The sequence below is a fragment of the Talpa occidentalis genome, unplaced genomic scaffold (assembly GCF_014898055.3).
Source record: "Talpa occidentalis isolate TD23 unplaced genomic scaffold, MPIMG_talOcc4v2.1, whole genome shotgun sequence".
Lineage (NCBI taxonomy): Eukaryota > Metazoa > Chordata > Mammalia > Eulipotyphla > Talpidae > Talpa > Talpa occidentalis.
This window is the reverse complement of record NW_026555331.1, coordinates 55,065,487-55,086,577: the sequence shown is the minus strand read 5'-3', so window position 1 is coordinate 55,086,577 and position 21,091 is coordinate 55,065,487. Positions and strand designations below refer to the sequence as shown.

At 33.4% G+C, this 21,091-nt stretch overlaps 1 protein-coding gene across 3 annotated transcripts in view; it reads right to left on the bottom strand.

Annotated features, from left to right (window-relative positions):
* ARFGEF1 (ADP ribosylation factor guanine nucleotide exchange factor 1) overlaps positions 1-21,091 on the bottom strand; it is a 127,108-nt gene that overhangs the window by 51,682 nt on the left and 54,335 nt on the right. For all 3 annotated transcript variants that reach the window (XM_037505671.2, XM_054692203.1, XM_054692204.1), the window contains 10 exons: positions 14,414-14,589; positions 13,495-13,628; positions 9,613-9,847; positions 5,900-5,999; positions 5,648-5,787; positions 5,440-5,548; positions 4,594-4,795; positions 1,555-1,666; positions 1,010-1,215; positions 657-741 (listed from right to left, as the gene is read on the bottom strand). In XM_037505671.2, coding sequence (XP_037361568.1) covers positions 657-741; positions 1,010-1,215; positions 1,555-1,666; positions 4,594-4,795; positions 5,440-5,548; positions 5,648-5,787; positions 5,900-5,999; positions 9,613-9,847; positions 13,495-13,628; positions 14,414-14,589 — 1,499 coding nt within the window. The remainder of the gene's footprint in view (positions 1-656; positions 742-1,009; positions 1,216-1,554; positions 1,667-4,593; positions 4,796-5,439; positions 5,549-5,647; positions 5,788-5,899; positions 6,000-9,612; positions 9,848-13,494; positions 13,629-14,413; positions 14,590-21,091) is intronic.

The window sequence follows — 21,091 nt, the reverse complement described above, 5'->3', positions numbered from 1 at the left end:
ATACCTAAACCTTTAAAAATAACTTTTTGCTAGTGGATAGCAGAAATCTACCTCCTTAATAATTTAAGAAGGAATTATGAATTTTATGAGGCAAATGAAATCTAAATAATTCCCATATCTGCTGTTTTAAAATGTTAAAATTTTTAGGTGTAATGATAGTATTTATTTTTAAATAGATCATTTACCTTTCAGAGATATGTGCTGAAATACTTATAAAATGACTTGATAGTTTGGATTTGCTTCAAAATGATTTGGGAGAGTGAGGCAATACAAATGGAATAAGCCTGGTCATAAGTCGGTACCTGTGGAAGCTGGGTGATGAGCACATGAAGGATCACTATACTAATCACTCAACTGTTTAAGTTTGAAGGATAGAAATACAAGACAGTTTATACAGTGTTTTTCTATGTTGTGGTAGGTATAGGAAAACCCTGACCATCATCTTAGTTTAAAATGTATCTTATGCTTTCTATAGCTATCAATCTAATGGATGAATACACATTTATTTTATAGCTATCTAAAAGTCTAAATAGAATTGCTGCAGAAACTGAATTTTAAAATGTACAATACCCCAAATTACTCATTGAATTCAAAAGAACAACATAATTTAATAATTTATACTGTTTATTCTAAAACTGGCCTAAAAGAAAACATACCTGTGGACTGTGTAGATCTGTGGTCAGCATGATAATTGAGTAAGCCAAAACATAAGCAGTATCTGCACTAGCAAAAAGGGTTTGTCTGGAAAAGTAAATGTTATCATGTCAAAACTTATTGTTTTAAAGTTTCATTTAAATTAGTAACTTCAGACCCCACAGCACTTTTAATTTATTCTCTCAAGATTAATGTATCATTTTAATTATAACCTCTTATGGAACTGTCTTACCATTTCCAGATGGTAGCCGCTCTTAGTTTTCTGAAGGCAGGGATTATTAATCTTTTAGAGCTCACTAGCATAGTCTCTTTGATATAGCTGGTAACCAGTAATTACTTTTAATGTGAAACTTACCCTTGATTGCATTCTAGGTATCTTGCAGCAAATTTTTCCATTAATCGATCAATTTTCTGAGCTTCCCCTGGAAGGCGGAATCCTTCCAGAAACATGCGAAGGGCTGAAACAAAGTCCTTTCCTGAAAAGTCATGTTGGTCCACATATGCATACATGACTTCTTTGTTAAATTTATCATTATCTCCAAGGAACTCACCCACCTGAGTCTAAAGAATAGAAAATAGAAATTGGTATTCTAATGGAATGTTGTATTTGCCACATAGCCATTTAAAAAGCAGAAAAGTTTATAAGAGCCATAGGTTTCAACTAGAGGGTATAATTATTTCAAACATGAAATTAAAAGTTAAATGTGTTTATAAAAACAAAGAAATCAAGATACTGTTTTGAATTTATAAAATTCAAGAGCAAAATTAATAATCTAGGTTATTCTGTCAAGTTTATTTATCTACTTAAGAATGTATTTTAAATGGGTAACAATATATATCTTTAACTTAAAAAAGGAATTTTATAGACAAAGTTAGAATGAAATAAAATAATATTCTTACAGAGTCTAATCTTTCCTCTTGGTGTAAAAATTGGGCAATATCTTCAGGTGTAGTGCCAAGCATTCCTTGTTCCTGGAGGTATTGTATTCCTCTCTTTGGTTTCTTATTAAATCTAGGTAGCATTAAAGTTCATAGGAACATTAGAAATAGAAAACCATTTGTAGCCCCCCAAAAGATGTTAACTACAGTAAATTTTCTAACACTATCCAGAAAATAGAAACTTTAAACACAATTAATTCATGAATAAACAAAAATTTACATTATGTGATGTTTATTTTGTCTTAGAAAAAAAGTGTCAAATGGAAAGCCATCTTTAACACTGTTATGGCTCATTTCAGACTACTTGAGACAACACCATATAGTACATACACTTGAATAAGGACATAAATACCAAACAACTCATACTTTTAATATATATTAATCTTAACTAAGGCATAATGTTGGAGTAATTTTGGATCATTCTATGTATATGCATTTTTTTAATTCTTAATTTTCCTGCTTTTTAAGTATAGAACTTAATAACAGTGACTGTTTTAACTACAATCTGGTAGCATTATTTCCTTTATCAAAAAATGTCTCAATATCCAACGTTTTCAGAATAAAATTCAACTGAGTACAATGATACACCAACCTTCCTCACCTTGGGATAGCTCCAGTTTATCTCTCATCCCTCCTCCGATCTACTCCCATTTATCCCATCTCATTCCCAAAACATAATGCATCTGCAGAATATTTTCTCTACATGCTTTAGCAATACTCCCTTAAAATGCAGCCCTTTACCTGCTCCATTCACTGGGTATATCTTTCCAAAAATAATAATAATAATAATAATAATAATAATAATAATACAGCTCCTTTGCTTAAAATCCTTCAATAACACATCAAAAAACTCCTTTCTAAGGAGAATAAGACCATCAGTAATCTGGAAGCAACTCAAAGCTCTTATCTTACCTCCTGCTATTAGCTCTCCTCCTCCCCCACCACTATGTTGAACAGCAGTCCTCAAATGTTCTCCTTTTCCTCTGTGCTGCTGCATATACCATTCTTTGCCCTAAATGTTCTTCCCTGTTCTGGTCTAATGATTCTCCTAATTCAATCATCATCACATACATAAATTAAAACCACTTTTTCGCTAAAATAGCCCATGCTCTCTAAGCAGCTCTCATTCTAATAGAAGAGACACAGTTTTCAAAAATTATAAAAATGCAAAAAAAATTTATTCACAAGGTAAGAAAATAACATAGCAAAAGGAAATGACTAACTCAGAAATGGTAAGATCTATTTCCTAGGGATGTAGGTCTCTATGGGACTAAGTTTTGAAAATAAGATTACATTTTTATAAACAAAGAAGATTACATAATATACATAAAAGCATAAAACAGGATATTATAATAAGTACAAGTATGCTCTGCATTGTTGGAATAATGATGCGAAACGGAAATGGTAGGTGGTAAAACACAGTCCAGCAGATCAAAACCATGGAGGGGATCACATGCTATTACATGAAGGTTGGCTTTATCTAAGAGCAAGAGAGGGGAGAAAGAGAAGTAGACTTTTATTCAAGAAAGACTACTGTACCTTTGAGTGAAAAAAGAACAGAGAACAAATAAGACCAAAGAAAGTTAAGACAATAAAAGATTATAGTAGTCAAGACACAAAGTGGTGATAGTTTGACTTGAAAGAACAGATGAGGGAGATGAAGAGAACAGAATAAATACAGAAATATTTAGGAATATAATAAAGAGAATTTAAGTGACTTATTAGAAACACAGGGAAAATCTAAGGTAACTCCAGATTCTTGATTATACATATAGTAACATACTGGGGTTACTCACCTAAGTAAGAAATACAGTAACAACAGGGATTTCAGTTTGTCTTTTGTTTTGGAAGGACTATTGGGGAGTTGATTACAGAGACTGATAAATGTGGTTATGGACATGATGAGTCTGAGAAGTTATGCAATATTCCATTGGAGATATCTAACAGGCAATTACAGATGAGAGTCTGGATTTCAGTAGAGGTATTTGTGTTAAAAATAATACTTCAGAATTGTCAGACTTTCAGCACGTAGCATGAAAAGAACATGATCTTATAAAGATCTCACTGCTCCAACATACTAGATCTTGAGCCTAGTAGAATTTGGGTTTTTTAAGAACCAAGAGCTATTTCATTCATAAAGTTTCCCCATGACCTCACATATGTCTGGAATGAATGGTACACTCTGAAAAATACTGGCTGAAAAATCAGAATGAGTGAAGTACTGGTGGCTATTTCCATAGGCAATTTTGCAAGACTATGTTAAAAAAGGGACACTTGAACGTTCACATATCTGACTTAATATGAAATACTTTACAGTGACAGTAGAAAACCAAGTAAACATCCAGTTTACAGTAACTAGATTCATGGAAAAAGGTCAACAAATGCAAGTTTCCCTGTAACATCTCTTGGAAAAAACAAACTGGCAGTAAGAGGAAGGAAAGTAGAATGACAGCGAATACAGACAGGAGCAGGCTAACAAGCAGTTTAGTGAAAAAACTGACTTCAAAGATCAGAGTCTGGCAGAATTATTAGGTTGGAAAGAGGGTCTCACATTTATTAACACAGAAAAACGAAATCAGTAACAACAGGAATAGTATAATTGTACTCCAATTGGAGAAAATATAAAACTTATAAAGAAGTTGCATAATTTTTTTGAATCATCACTTGCTTAGGAAATATAATGAGGGGTTTCATAACTGAGCTAATGGCAAAACTGCAACAACAATGTTCATCAACAGCATATGAAATATGATGCACAATTAACTTAAAGTGTATTGCAAGAGTCTGTTTGGGCTAGGCTGCAAAGAGCAAGAGAAACTGAAAAAAGAGCCACTAGAAGTCTTGGATACAGGAGACCTACACCCCATTTTACTCACTGAAAGGTGGTTTTAAGAAGGGAGTAAAAAAAGAATCTGAAGATTTAGAGAAACCCTGGGCAAGGGTGTCATTGTACTAGTGGAGGGATGGATAGTAACATTTCTCCTTAAAATAGACACTCACAAATCTATCCCTTGTTCTATTATTTCTTTTTGTTGTTTTAGGACCTCAAATTGCTCTGGATTATCAGTGCCAGACATCTGTGTACTGTAGCTGCCTATTCCTGATGATGACGTTGACTCCAGAGAATTTAAACTTCCATATCTGTTTATTGTCTCAGGGTGTTTGATTTCACTTGTCTCTTGCTCTGAGGGTTTTTCCTGACCTGTAAATAGAAAAACTGATGCAGTATTCTATTAAAGAAAAAAATAAAAGATAAAAAAATTCTGAATAAAGCAAGAGGTTTTCAATGTTGATTTGATATGTAGTTAACATAAAATATTAGGTGCCATAATAGACAATACACTGTGATATAAAAACACAGAGTCATAGACATACAATTTGCACAACGAGAAGTTCTTTTTGCAGTTGCAATACTAACTATCCAACTGATTTCTCATCTCAGCTTATGGCTCTTGAGGAATAGTTTTCCCTCTAAGTACTCTTGACTAAGTCATACTAGGTTAGCTCTGTAGTTATGAGATTTTCTCTAAAAGTAATCATCAAACACAAATGAACAATTCAATCTTCTTAAAACACAATAGCTTTTATGATGTTTCTTCTATAATTATTCTTTAACAAGTTGTATAAATAGGCTTCAATCTAATATTCAAAATAGTTTAGGAAAACTTAGAAAAAAGTTTGTATAACTAAAATCAGGAAATTCATAATTTAAAGCCAGTTATTTACTCATAGAGACTAGTTCTTCAACAGTTAAATGATTAAAAACATCATAAAACTGGTTTATTGTCATCTGCAACTATCTTCCTTTTTCTTAAAATGATAAATTAACTCAAAATATCACCTTACCGAGAGTTGTTTGGGAATTGGGATTCACATACTGATCCTTGCTCCATTCAACCATGCACTTCAAAATCGACACTAAGCATTCTAAACCTTTTTTCCTCAGGCTCAATTCCTAGAAAATAATTCATAAAAATAAAAACAAACATCCCTTTTAAGAAAAACAGCTCTTCCTTAAAGTTTAAATTTGAAATACGTTCATAAAAGTTCTTACCTGCATATTACTCATACCAAGTTCTTGACTGCCACGTCCTTGAGCAATTTTTGATAGATCATTCACTAGTCTTTCAAAAATATTTGCTGCATTTAAGTCACAGTCGTAATTTACATAAATATCCACTACACTCTGAGCATCTGCAACAATACATGATACTGACTCTAACAAAAGGCATCTGGTATAAATTTATATTTGGTGTTTTAAATATTTCATAATGAAAGAGAAAATGAAGAAGATAATTTCAAATACCTGCACAAATCCTTGTAAGTGTCTGAATAACCATCCATTTGTGGTCAAATGAGCTGGTAGAGGTTTCCAAAATATATAAGAAAATTTCTTTAAAGAATACCTGTGATTAGAGGAAAACCTATTTAAAATATGTGATAATTTTTAAATATTCCCAAAATGTAGAGCAGAACTTAGGACCCTAAGCTCTTCTGGAATTCAACTCCTCTAGAGTTCCATCTCTGAAACATTATCAATCAAATAACAAGGGTGTGTGACTTCAACTAGCTCTTGCTGTAAGAGCCCTGAACTTCACAAGTGACTGTGACTTAAGAGGGAATGACTGAAAAAAATACACCAAAACCAGCAAATTAACATTTAAACATCTGTATTAGAAATTCAGAAAACTGTTAATAAGATAAATATTTTCTCCTAATTTAGGCGAGATACACTTGTAATGTGCTTTTCTTTCATGTAACTCAACACTTTTCTATTACTTTCATGTTAGTATTTCCTATAGCACTGTAAGGTGTCATAAAGTAGGAACCAAGTCTTTCTTGCTAGGCACTGGGTCCACACTGCATGATACATAGTAGGCATTCAATGACTATTTATGGTAATATGGCTACAGTTCCTAAGCACTGCATAAAGAATGCTGTAACAAGCTCAGAAGAGTGCCATTAGAATTTTTGAGAAAATTCAGAGGGTTACACATCTCTTAGACACCTCACAAGACTGTTCTATTTTAATTATATCATACTACGTTACTTTTAATGATATTATTTTTGGTTTTAGTGGCTGCTATTATAAAAAGTAACACAATAATCAATAAAGAATGGGAAATGAAGGTGGCAAGTGTCCAATTTGATTCCGAAGTATGAAAGGTTGTGCATCTAATAAACACATACATTCCAGTAGTAAATAAGTGTGACTATTCAAGAATGAAAAATGTTTCTATTTATATGTATTTTTTAATGCATACAACATTAAGACAAACCGATATTAAGTTGTTTAATAATTAGAACTGTTAGGTATATCTTTAGGTATAACATGTGCACCATGAAAAGATTAGAAACTCTAACGGTACTATGAATTGAGACAGTTTGGGATGCTCTGATTTATAAAATAAATAAAAAACACAGATTTGGAGAAAGGAAAATAATTTTAGATACTGCCTTTATGGATCATCAAATTATAAGCAAAAACTTATGTTTGTAATTTAAGACACTATACCTATCAACAAGGGCTCTAAAAAAACCCAACACTTTGGAAACTAAGCTCTTTAAATGTAATATATATAGAATAGAACCAACATAAGCATTTTGTCTTCACATAACAGATATTCCCTGGAAAAGTTGTGTATAAACTATATTCTCTGGAACATTTAATTAATTAATTTTTAAAAAGATTTACTTATTTATTTATACAAGAACCAGGGTACAGACCAGATGCGTGGGAGGGTGAGAGGATTCACCAGAGACAAAGCGGGGAACAGAACAGGCAGACTGACGAAATACACTGCTGAGGGGAGCAGCGGGCGTGACAGGAGAGGTCTGCTGTGCCATGTGGGACCCTCGCCGGCTGGCCAGGATCGAACCAGAACTGCAGAGGCTGCGGACAGCTTCAAAGCACTGCGCTCAACCGCCTGCGCCACCAGGGGAGGCCCCAGACATTTAATTTTATGACCATGGTAAAACGACATTACAGGAACTCTGAAGTGAATATTCTTACAGAAATAAACCTTCACATTAACAATGACAATTTTATTCTGCAAATTCAAGTTTTCATACGTCGTGTTTTCTCCAACTAGAACAGAGGTCATTGTGCACTGAAGTATGTTTAACATTTTCAAAAGGATACCTTAAATTGTTTTATTATCTTAATCTCTCCAAGAGATAAAGGAAAGTGAAATAAACTTAACCTTTTTAGAAAATAGAACATTATAACAGTTTTATAATGAGAATTTATCAGTTATGTGCAGACAGGAAATTTCTTACAAGTATTTTCTTTTAAAGTAATGCTTACAAAAATTATGCACTTCAAATTTACACAAAAATAGTAAATCTCAACTTAAATGATGCTGTGATATCTGATTCCCTAAAAATTTTTTTCAAACAATATGCTAAATAATACTTAAAGTGAAGTCTCAGTGTCCAAATATAGGAAAGTAATTGGATACACAAAGTCTTCCAAAATCACTTATGCCAATTTAAATATTTCAGCATCAAATGAAAGCTGCAAAAATTTCAAGTTTTTTTAAAAGCCTCTTTTCCTTATAGTTCCTGAAGATAATGGGGTAAAAAAATCTAAAAATACTAACCATTTCTAGTTTAAATGCCTTGCATTAGTTTAACAGATACTTGGCAAACTTCTAAAATGGGACAACATATAAATACCAGAAATTGTTTCCTATCTGAAAATTTGGGACTCAAATTTTAAAACTTTCCACTTAAAATACAATGGCCATATTCTGTCTCTTTCACATAATGATGTTCAACATGCATTTTAATAATATTGTAGAAGATTAATTATAAAGTATAATGTGCTTATTTTAATCATCTCAAAACTCTGGGAAAATAATTATTTTTTCTATGAGCTAGTGAGCTATTAGCCGTGAGTTATATAGTTAAATATAAAATTAATATAAAAATTAAACTACAACCTGTATACCATTTCAAAGAACATGAAGATGAAAATGTACTAGCATAAAAATGAATGTTTCTAGGGCCTCCCTGGTGGCGCAGAGGGTTGAGCAAAACGCTGTGAAGCTGTCTGCCAGCCTCTGCACTCGGGTTCAATTCCCGGACAGCCAGGGAGAAACCCAGATGGCACGGCAGACCCCTCCTGCCTCGCCTGCTGCTCTCCTCAGCAGCGTCTTCGGTCCGTGTGCCTGTTCTGCTCCCCGTTCTGTCTCCGGTGAATTCTCGCACCCTCCCGTGCCTCTGACTGTACCCCAGTTCTTGTTTAAATAAATAAATCTTTAAAAATCAATGTTTCTGACAAACGTTGCTAAAGGAAACATCTTAACAAATGACAAGCTCGAAAAAGCATTCTTTAAATAAGTAAAACATAAAATACTATTTTAAAATACTGAATTATTTGAAGGTGGAAAAAAAAAAGACCAGGAATTGGTACACCTATACACTATATGCAAAATATTTGGAAGATTTTCTAACATAGTTTTGCTCAATCTTTAGAAATACTCCGCAAAGTTTCCAAATATCTTGGGAGAAAACTCTAGGAATATAACACACAATTAAATTTTTAGAAGTTGTAAATCATGAATTTCCATTTTCAATGTAGTAATATACAACCCCAAAATATAATCCTCAATCATCTCACCTCTTTAAAGTGCCAAAGCTTAAAAGAGCTTAAAACCAAGTAGATACAGTATGTATTTAAAACTTTTTATGATAATCAATTCACTATTATATGCCATATTGATAAAGGCAACAGTATTGGGAGGACCAAATTAATTTAAGATAGCTAAAGCATTATTCATTCAACTAATGTAAATTCTTTTGAAGGAAGGGGATGTGTCATAATTTGATTTCACATTCTAAAGAATGACCTGATACTTAATAGGCATATGTTAATTTAATGGATGAATGGAAAAAAAGGGAGTATGTAATAATATACAACTAAAACTTTACATTCTGAAAAACTTTCCAGTGTTAAAAATCTGATTTAATATGAAACAAACAAAGTATCTAACAATGCCTAAATGCAAAACATACCTCAATCTGCATCTTCAGATGGGTCTTGAAATTTGACAACAAAGTAAGAAATATGGAAAGAGAAAGTTCAAAAACCTCTGGAACAGATGAGACTCCATTTTTTGAGAGTGCAACACACAGATACTGTTTAATAGCATTAATAAACATTTCATTTGTTCTGAAAACAGGTCCTGCATTCTGCAGAATAGACAGAAGTAACTGCAATGAAAGAATCTTCGATCGTAACTCATGAGACCTGAAATGGGAAAAAAGAAGGCAGAGTACGTGGACAAATTTAAATTAACATCGTGATAATAATAGATTTGTCAAAAGATATTTCCTGGTAAATAACTTGAAAAACTTTCAAATGGAAAAGAACACAAACTACACAAATCCAGCACAAAAACAAGCCATTAAAATTGGGTAGTTCCATTGAGATTTCTATATATCACGTAATTTCACAAATTCTTTAAATGGGAAAGCAATAATTCACATATTGAACATCAACCCATATATTTAACATGTACCTCCTCTGGACAAGAAAAAAAATAATATAAAGATGTATGCCTCGCTCCTTTCTTTCACAAGCATATTTTACTTTTTAGAAATCACGAATTTCTTAGAAATGTTGTATTTCATATATTCTGGTTTCAATATATTTTATTCTTACTCATGTTACTCAAAAATACTAAACACTACAGAAAAGCTTTGGGGACATTAACAAGTTATAGCACTACTTCAAGCTTGCTTTTTCAGTAACCTTTTAAAGTTGTTTTCCTTTATTGAAATATTAAAGAGTAGGCTTTAGGGAATTTATTTCTTAGTAGCTTACTCCTCTGTGCTAAGTATCTTTATAATGAAAAGCTCAAAATTTTCTGGTATAAATTTAAAATTTTCCTTAATATACTATACCATATTTGTGATCAACATTTAGCATTTTAATTAACAGATTTCAAAATTTTTCTTCTGTTGAAATAAGCCTCTTAAGCACAACCAAAGAGACTGATCCCAGACAACTTCTCATATGCAGTACACACTTAAATGCTCCAGCAGCTGGTTCTTTTCTTTATTTATCCCAAATGCTGTATTTAGTTACATTTACACAGCATATTAACTGCTTAACTGCTCCTGATTTCCACCTTAAAAATGTTATGGTTATAATTTCAAGCTAATTCAAGAACCTGATTAACAAGGGATATTTAATTTTATATAAATGAGTATCACAAAAGATATTATTGTCTTTGAAATAAAACTGGAACTAGTAATATCATGGATCATTATGAGAATGTTTCCAAGATAGCTAGCTATTCCTATGAATTTAAAAATAAATGCAGCAAATATAGTATTACAAAAAACGAACAGATAAATCAAGTTAGAAACAGCACGAAGTTAGAATGAATATGTCCAGGAAAATATGAAGTAGGCCATCAATCTCCTGTTTATGCTAAGTGTTTCAAGGCTATCCTCTACTACTACTACTACTTCCTCCTCTAACCTACATTTATGTCTCTTTTTTGATCAATTTCAATATTAATTATAGCCTGCAGTTTACCATTCTCTGTGAAACAAAAGGCCTTGTATATGTGCTCAAAACAATTAATGGATTTATTCATCCACAAATTTATTACGTACCAGCAATGTAAAGGCATTGATTAATTAATGAAGAAATGATCAAAGGGTTGTCTTATGACATAAGAAAGTGTATTTCTGAGAGGATGGAAATTTCAGGTCAGCAGTTTTTCATGGGATAGTTTTAAATTATGATTAAACTTCAAAAACATTTCCTGGATCATCATCTTAGGAAGGCCACAATATATAAAGGGAAGCAAGGGCAAAATATATAAATATAAAAGCTCACTGATTTGGGGAGAATATCACTGATGATAAAAAAACAAATTCTCTTATGGAAGAAGAAAAGTTTCTAGGGATGGAATATTTGATCTCACCCAATATTTGATTCTTATGCTTTATGAACCTGAAGGCCTTTTTTTAAGTTAAAAAATTTCCTGGGCCTCCCTGGTGGTGCATGGGGTTAAGACGCAACCTGTGAAGCTATCCGCAGCCACTGCAGTGCGAGTTTGATCCCCAGCCAGGAGCTACCCACATGACGCAGCAGACCTCTCCTGACTCGCCCACTGCTTCCCTCAGCAGTGTATTTCAGTAGATCTGCATGTTCTGTTCCCCGCTCTTTCTCTAGTGAGTCCTCTCACCAGCCTTCTGGCCTGTCCCCCAGTTCTTGTATGAATGAATAGATAGATCTTTGAAAAGAAAAAAAAAATTTCCTAACGCTTGCTTTAAGTCTACTAAACATTAGGGGTAATAGCAAGTTTACATTATTTCTCATAAAAACACCTTTTGTAATATTCAAGATTTTATCTCCATTAAACTGTTATTTTATCAGGACTACATGAACTTCTCTCCCACACTAAGTACTGCTCAAAAGTCCTATTTCCTTTTGTGTTCCTTTTATACTTGGCATTTTAAGGAATTCCCTCATTTCTATTTCCAGCATCTTTTCAAATTATGTTTTTTACATTTGATTTGGGAAAACTAAGTATCTGAGGCTTTTAAGGTCATTTTTTAAGTCATGGCAAAAGTGGCCTTTAAGCAGTTAACACCAAAATCTTAAAGTTATCTCCTTTTTAAAATAGGTCTTCATCAATTCAGAATGAGATGTTAAAATTGTTAATTTTTGATTGAAAGTTACTTCTCTCCTCAAAATGACAATAAGAAGTTGAAAATATTTTAAATATATTCTTATAAAATATAGAGGGTATAATCAAGTTTGTATTGTAATCTGAACCTTGAACCCTTTTCTGTAGAGTTTATATTTTCGACTACAGAAGAATTAATAAAATAATATTTGTACATCTAAGGTTTTGAGTCTAAAAAATTTTAGAATTTTAGGATTCTGAATCTAAAAAGACGTTTCACACTGAATCATCTAATAGGTGAGGGAATTATAAAAAATATAACATGGTTTCCCAAAACTAATAAAGTTGTTACTGTACCTTTCTCTAGTTTTCCTTAGTTGACGATTAGAAATTTAAATGCTATAAATAGAGTTTTTTAATGAAGTAGGGTTGCTTACATTTCCCCATCAAAGTCATTAAGGCCTTCTCTAAGGTTCTTTTCTCTTGAAAGTTCTCCTAAAATTACCATGCTGTACTACCTCATTTTGCAACATTACAGAGGTAGCCATCTCTTATTAATTCCCAAATTCAATCTCAAGCAGGTATTAGTTGCATTTGAATTATATGAAATGAAAGATATTTGATGATTTAAGAATTATAAAAATAGCACTTTCCTAGGGTTTAAGCTAATATATTTGATGGGAATCTGACAAGGGACTCCTATCTCAAAGTACTTACTGCTCCCTTTGGAGAAAGATATCATCTTAGGAATTTTTCAGATCTTAATGAATGTATGTTATCTATCTTTCTTTTTAAAAAATATCCAAAAGGAAAGTAAAGGACGCTTACACAGACACAAGCCAGCAAAAAGAGCTGCCAATGTATGTCATCTTTCACTATGAATTTTAGGATTATTTCCTTAGATTTTATCACTTTTGGACTAGTAGCTTTCAGAAGCTTAGCATGAGAGCAGAAGGCAGGAAGGATTTCACCAGCTACAAAGTTACTTACAATACTGAAATAAGATTTCCCTCATTCAATATTTGTCAAGCACCTATTATGTGGTCAGTATGCTTTTGGAAATTGTGTAAGATACTGCTCTCTAGCAGTTTTGAAACTCAATGATTTTCTATGTCTTTTATAAAGAAAAATAACATTAAAATACATTTTTGAGTGTCCTATAAGAATGAAAGAAAATCCAAAGACTATCTTACAGTTGGTTTTAAGCTTAAAAGATTGTATTTGTCAGACAGAACAGTTAATTACTTACTTTGGATCTGGTGGTCCATCTGATAGTGGTTTCATTGACAGTTTACACAATGACCTGAATACTAGAAAGGCATCCTTTTGTAAAATGTGGGAAAACTTAGCACCAGGTGAAGGTCCTGAAGAATTTCCAGATTCCTGAACAAGTTAATGTATCATGTAAATAAAGACATTTACCTGGGTAAAATCATTTCAGCCTTCTATATATTTTATTCAATTCAGTTATATGTGGGGTACCCTCACCTACTGGAAAGGGAAGCAAATGAGGGCAAATGAGGAACTGGCCACATGGTTTTTCTTTAATTTGACATGCAACCCCCATCACCTTAAAAAATGCATTCTTTTAAAATAATCCCCATTGCCACCAATTAAAGTCTTAAAATATATGCAGTCCATACTACTACTAACAAAAACTAGCATATCAAGCCCTGACTTCATCCAATGGCCAAAATTATGCTTTCCACTATTTGCCACTTGATATTTTATGTTTTTGTCCCATTTCATTTATATCTATTCTGCATGAATAGAGAGTGGAGAATGTCATAGCAATGTTTTATAGTTATTAACTAATAAAGGTCAAAAAGGGCATGAAAATTTACCCCTGTGTTAGGGGCCCTGACATTGGGTAGGAAGTCGTCATCTACAAAAGATGAAAACACAAAATACTCTCTCATAGTATTGATTTCATTACAGCCCTGGACAAAGATAAATTTCCCTAGAATTCTGAAAGTTTCTCCCCATGATATGAGAATTATTCTATGAATATGTGATAAAAACATTCAAAGTGGTAATTTAGCTATCAATATATTAAGGGATTAAAAAGTTTTGATTGATAACAATGAGAAAAAAAAACCCAAGATTTTATTTTCCCAAATTAAAATCAGACATAAACTGAAAATATTCTATCCCCACCATATTTATACCTGAGTATCATTGGAAGAAACAGACAATCTGTCATCAGGTAAAGATGGTGTATATGCAACAGAAATCGGTGTTCCTGGAATTCCATTTGCTTGAATATTTTCACTGTCACTACCATCCTCTATAGTTCCAATGTTGCCTTCTGCACTTGCATTTATAGTAGTCCTCTCTCCCATATCTAAAATAGAATTAAAAACATATAAATATATCTGGAGTTAACGCATGAGTATTTAAAAAGCGTAGAGCATTTAAAATGAAACAGTGGGGAAAAAAGCAATGTAAAATAATATGTATTGGCAATATTTAACGGTTAGCACACTTACTAGTAAGTATGCTTTTGGAATACATTCAAATATAATCCTTAAGTAGCTCTTAAATGAAACACACTTGATGAAAGGCTAACAGGGATGTGCCAAAGCAGAAGCTTACGCTTGGTCTATGTTAGCATTTACTAAACTGGGTTCTAATGAATGTTAATGCCTTGAGATGTTCAGAGATATTCCTCCTTCACCCCCCTCCCAAAACAATCCCATTATCAAATAAATTACGGAAATACTGGAAAAAAAGTTTTTACCCTCTCGGATCAGGTTTTTATTCAAAATTAGCTGTCCAAAACAATGGGCACTTTAAAGAAACAAATTTTTTATACAGCAGGTTTCTTTTCTTCTGTTGTTTTTATTTTATGCAGGCTGCTTTTCAGCTGCCATATTCTTGGGAGTTGTATTGTAGCTTTTTCTCCCCAACCAAAAGCTTCTTTGGGTTCTTCACACGAAGCGTTTTCTTTCCTTTCTTCCTTTCCACAGGCTTCTTACCTAGAACCCTCTGCTCAACTAGTTTGACTTTTAGCAATGTAGCTACTCATCCATTCAGTTTGTGATTCTTGGTCTGGCAAATGGTGTTTCCACACATGTTCTTTGCATATGGGTTTATCTTCAACATAATTCTCAAGTTCTTCAGTAGATTCTTCCTCAGGATTCTGCAATAAATCTAGTCTGGTGCTCAGATGGCTCTCTGGATCTGAGCTTTTCAAAATCCTGCTTATGTTTGTCTGTAATAAGCACTTTGCTCATGAGTAGGTTACAGTTAACCTTGAGAGAGGGAGCTTTATGCCAAGTACCATACAGGTTATCTAACTTGCAGAAAGTATTTTCAGTACAAATGCAGAAATGTCCCACATGCTCACCAGGAGCAAGTTTCGGAATGTTCAATTTGCTTACATTAAGCAAAGTAACTACAGGGACATTTCTGAAGACCTTGATGATACCACTGTCCTCATTATAGATGACACAGGGTCTCATCTGTGTTGGCTATGACAATGGTTTCTCACTTTGTCCTTGCTAGCTCTAATCGGCTAAGAAGTTTCATATTTTATATCATTCCAGGCTTAAGTTTCTTAAGAAGCAAACAGTCTCCCTGGGCTTCTTGCAATTTTCAAATCTGCCTTCAACCAACAAAGGATCATCCTCAAAATGATGACCTTTAGACAAGACCAGTAGTAGTGCTACCACGGTAGCCAGGGCAGAACAAACAATATAGCATGTTGGCTTTCGTTTATGCTGACAGCACGGTGAGACTGGCCTACACAGTGTAAGGACTGCTAGAGTCACACTTTACTCAAGGGGAGCAGCTGCTCCTTAGTCATTTCTCACCATGGACATGAGGTCTGCTTTTAGGCTGCAGTAACCTCAAGGACCTTTTTACAAGGAAGTCCTTGTAAGAAACAGAAAAGTGGACACAAGTGCTGAGAGATTTCTTCATATATTGAAAAATCTAGTCATCCTACTCTGTTAAGTCTATGCTCAAAAGTAAAGACAAAAGTTCAGCAATCTGAACAGTTAGCTTATGAAATAGATTTTACAATTGGAACAATTTTAATTAGTGCTCTCAAAGACAAGTGAAAGAATAATGCCATCAATAAACAGGAGCAAAGTACTGTGAAAAAAGCAGCTATGAGGGGCCTCCCCGGTGGCGCAGCGGTTGAGCGCTGGGTTGCGAAGCTGCCTGCAGCCTCTGCAGCGCCGGTTCGATCCCTGGCTGCTCCCTGGCCACCGGAGGAGGGTCCCACATGGCGCGCAGATCTCTCCTGCCGCCCGCTGCTCCCCTCAGCAGTGTACTTCGGTCCTTCTGCCTGCTCTGCTCCCCGCTCTGGCTCTGGTGAATTCTCTCACCCTCTCGCGCTTCTGACTATACCCAGTGCATGTATAAAACAAACAAACAAACAAACAAATAAATAAATAAATACATGCCTCTTAAAAAAAAAAAAAAGCAGCTATGAGAAAACAAGGTTCTTCACGAAAAATAGTAATGACTGAAATAAAAAAAACACTGGGAAAAGCAGAATGGATATTAATGAAAAGTTTTCACATATTGGTACAGAAGGGAAGAATGGAGAAAATTAATAATAGTAGAAAAATAACTAGAATGATGATTAATAAAAGTTAATAAAAAATTTCAACAGCTGTCCTAATTTTAAAAACAAAGTAAAACTACACCCAGGCAAACACATACTCTCATATATGTACAATAAAAGTATCTTTTAGTAAACTAGAACTAAAGAGACTTGCCTAACTTGATAGCATACCCTCAAAATAAAAATAGTAATCTTCAAACTTAATGGTAAAATATAGCAATAATGGCAAAAACAAAAAGAAGACCTAGCCATTGTTACCACTATTCAACATTTTCTACAAGTTTCTAACCAATGTTAATATAACAAAAATGCAATATAAATAATGTAAAGAAAGAAAAAACAAAATATCATTATTCACCTAGAAAAATGCAAGATAACCAAGTGAAAAGCTTTTAGAAACAATCTAAGGTGAAGAAATGAGATAATTATGAAAAACCAAGGATTTTTCTATATTCAATTAAATCAGAAAGTGGAAAAAATAAAAACATTGTCAAAAATAAAACAGTAAGTACAGAAATAATTGAACAGGAAATGTTCAAGAGTGAGAGGAAAACAACAAAACTTTAGTAAATGACATAAAAGATTTGACTAAATGAACTTATGTTTCTGGATAAGAAGATTCAATATTACAATAAAGATTTATTTCCCCAAGTTATGAAGACAACAAACTCAATGACTAAGTAAACTTATTTTTTTAATTTAATGAATTGATTCTAAAGTCATGTAGAAAATATTTAATTGATGTCTAAAAAACTAATGAGGAGGGAATTGTATTATAAAGATCAAAATAAACTTTAATATCAAGTTAAATATTTTAAACACAATATTGTTGTAACACAATATTATTGTATAGAAGATATAACCATTCATGATAAAATTGGCATTTCAAATTAATTAGGAAGGAATGATTACAATATAGGTGATAGTCATTCAATCTCCTATCATACAGAAAAATTAATTCCAGATGAAGTAAAGATCTAAATTAAAAAACAAAAGCACTGAAAAATATGTATTAGAAAATTTTTACCATGGTAGGGTAGTAAAATCATCCTAAACAAAACAAAAACAAAATTCACAAAGGAAAAGACACCATTTTTTATGCGTGGCCGAAGTATCTGCTCAAAAAAAATAACATAAGCAAAGAGTTTAAAAAAAAAGAATGACGGGGGGAAAAATTACATTAAACAGGTTAATTTCTGAATATGAAGATTTTTTTAAGAACAATAACAACAACAACAAAAAACATAACAGGAAAGCTAGGCAAAAATCATGAACAGGCAATTCAGAATAGTATAAATAGACCAGACATATGCTCAGAATCCTAATAAATTATTTAAAAAGGAGAGGGAGAAAAAAGAATAAAAACCTGGCAGAAAGAAGACATCAATAAATGACTCACTAAAAAGCGATACACTATGGCCCTTATACATATGAAAAGATATTTAATTTTACTCAGAGAAATGCAAATTAAAATTAAACTAAAATACATTTCTCATCTATCACATTGGCAAAAATTCAAAATGTTAAAACTATGTTGGCAGCCATCGAAAATGGCAGTCTCAAACAGTACTGGTGAGAATGCAAAATGGTACAACTCCTTAATGAGTTATAACTTATCTTTATATTCATTTACCAGTAAACTTCTACAGATTTACCCTAAAGCAAAACTTCAAAACATGCAACAGCACAGATGCACAAGGTTATTCATTACAGCTTTATTTGTAATAGAAAAAGAAAGGAATGACCAGAATGGTGAATATATTACAATAAATAAACAAAGTAGAGCCAAAAATGAGAGAGCCAAGAAAAAAAATAAGGAAAATAAAATTCTATCAACTGAAATGGTGATTTCTAATATGTATTAGGTTAAAGAAAACCAAAACAAAAGCTACCATTATTCAACCAAAAAGAAATGGAAATAAGAATATAAGTATCTGTGTACTTCTGTGAGACATACATACACAAAAGGATAAACTAAAAGCTAATTACCTATAGTAGTGGATCAGAAAGGGGAGTTGTGGATATGAGAGTTCTTTGAGCAAATTTTTTATATGAATTTTATATATGACCTTGAATTACATATAAGCTCCTCAATTAAAAAATTATATCAATAAAATAGTTAATACAAGTAACTTAAGCACAGTACTCACATTCTTCTTCCTTAATAGGATATATTTTAAGGAAAAATATAATTACAAAGAAATTTTGAACTTTTAAACAGATGTCAGTAATGGAGCATTGTTGCTGAAAATGCGAGTTTTCACTATGGGAAGAGAGATACAAATATGAAATGCAGAAAGAGGAAAAAAAACAACTGTGGTGTTAGATGTGAAATAGAACTATCAATGCTAATCTGTGATTGTATCTCTTCCTTTTTCTGTCCAGTGGAAAGGACCAGAAGTAATGGCAAACTCAGCAACACTGATCAACCTAGTGCCTAGATTTTGGTCTTTAAATACAACCGCAAGCTAAAAATGAAGGACTCTTTAAACTAGCGGATTCTGGGGCTGGGGCAAGGGAAAATTAAAGGTAAACCTAAAATATCTTACTGCTACAGACAAGAAAATATTCTAAAACTAAGAGGAGTACATCAAAGGAAGGACACAGGAGTGGGCTTGAAGGGATTCCTAATTCTTTGGTCCTGATAATAATGATAACAAAGAATAATGAAAGGATTATATGACAATGAATAATAAACAAATTAATGAGCTCATAGTATTTTTTTAAAAGGGAATAACTCATCTTCCTAGAAAAATGACCATTAATGTTAAAATTATGAAATCACTACATAGCAACCCAATGCATTATCTAAGTAAGGCAAGGATCATCACTGGATGGCAAAACTACTGAGTAAATGATCTTCACATATCTCAAAGCATCAACCTCAGATTATTTATTAACTACAAAGGGAAAAATGTTCTGTTACAATGAAGAGAGCTGATAGTCACTACCTAAGTCACCAGAGTATCAAATATTATTAACAGGGGGGCAATATGTTATCATGTACCAATTTACATGATGTAATAACTACCAACATTTCCTATGGAGCATTCTTGCCAAATCTTTAAATTGATTCTTAAGGAAACTATCAAATCAATCCAAAATGTGGAATATTCTACAAGACAACAATTTTATACTCTTTAAATGAGAGAAAATATTACAGAAGACTGGGCCTCCCCTGGTGGCGCAGGCGGTTGAGCACCGCACTGTCAAGCTTTCCGCAGCCTCTGCAGTTTCAGCTGGAATCCCGGCCCACCAGCGAGGATCCCACATGGCGCAGCAGACCTCTCCTGTCGAGCCCGCTGCTCCCCTCAGCAGTGTATTTCATCAGGCTGTCTGTTCTGCTCCCCACTCTGTCTTTGGTGAATCCTCTCACCCTCCCACGCATCTGGCCTGTTCCCCGGTTCTTGTATAAATAAATAAATAAATCTTTAAAAAAAAATTACAGAAGACTGGGTAAAGGCAAGAGGGACTTGGTCTAAAATAAAGAAACCAAAGAGACATAGTGAACTGCGGTGAGTGTACCTAGACTGGGTCCTGACTTAGAAAAGGGAAAACAAAAAGAAAAAAAGATGTTGCTGAGAATGTGAGTTGGCTGAGACAAACTTTGGACACATTTTGGAACAACTGGAAAAATATTTACATGGATATGTATTAGAAAATTGTTAATTTTCTTGGGCCTCCCCTGGTGGCGCAGCAATTGAACGCTGGGCTGCAAAGCTGCCTGCAGCCTCTGTAGCGCTGGTTCGATCCCCAGCCACAGGCGAGGGTCCCACATGGTGCGACAAACCTCTCCTGCCGCCCGCTGCTCCCCTCAGCAGTGTATTTCGTCAGTCTGCCTGTTCTGCTCCCCGCTCTGGCTCTGATGAATTCTCTCACCCTCCCGTGCTTCTGACTGTACCCAGTGCTTGTATAAATAAATAAATCTTAAAAAAAAAAGAGAATTTCCTCTTAAAAAAAAATTGTTAATTTTCTTAACATGTAAAAATGGAATTGTAGCTTATGTGAGAATTCACTTATTCTCAGAAGATAGATGCTGAGATATTTAGGAACAAAATATCATGATGTATATACAACCAAATGTTAAATGGTTCAGCAAATACAAGGAACACACACGTACATATTCATACATACATGTCTGCCTGTCTATTTAAACACACACATAAAGCAAAGGCAGCAAAATTATTAGCAATGAGTGAATCTGGAGAAAGAACATACAGATGTTCATTTATTATTCTCTGAAATTTTATCTAGGTTGGAATTTTATCTA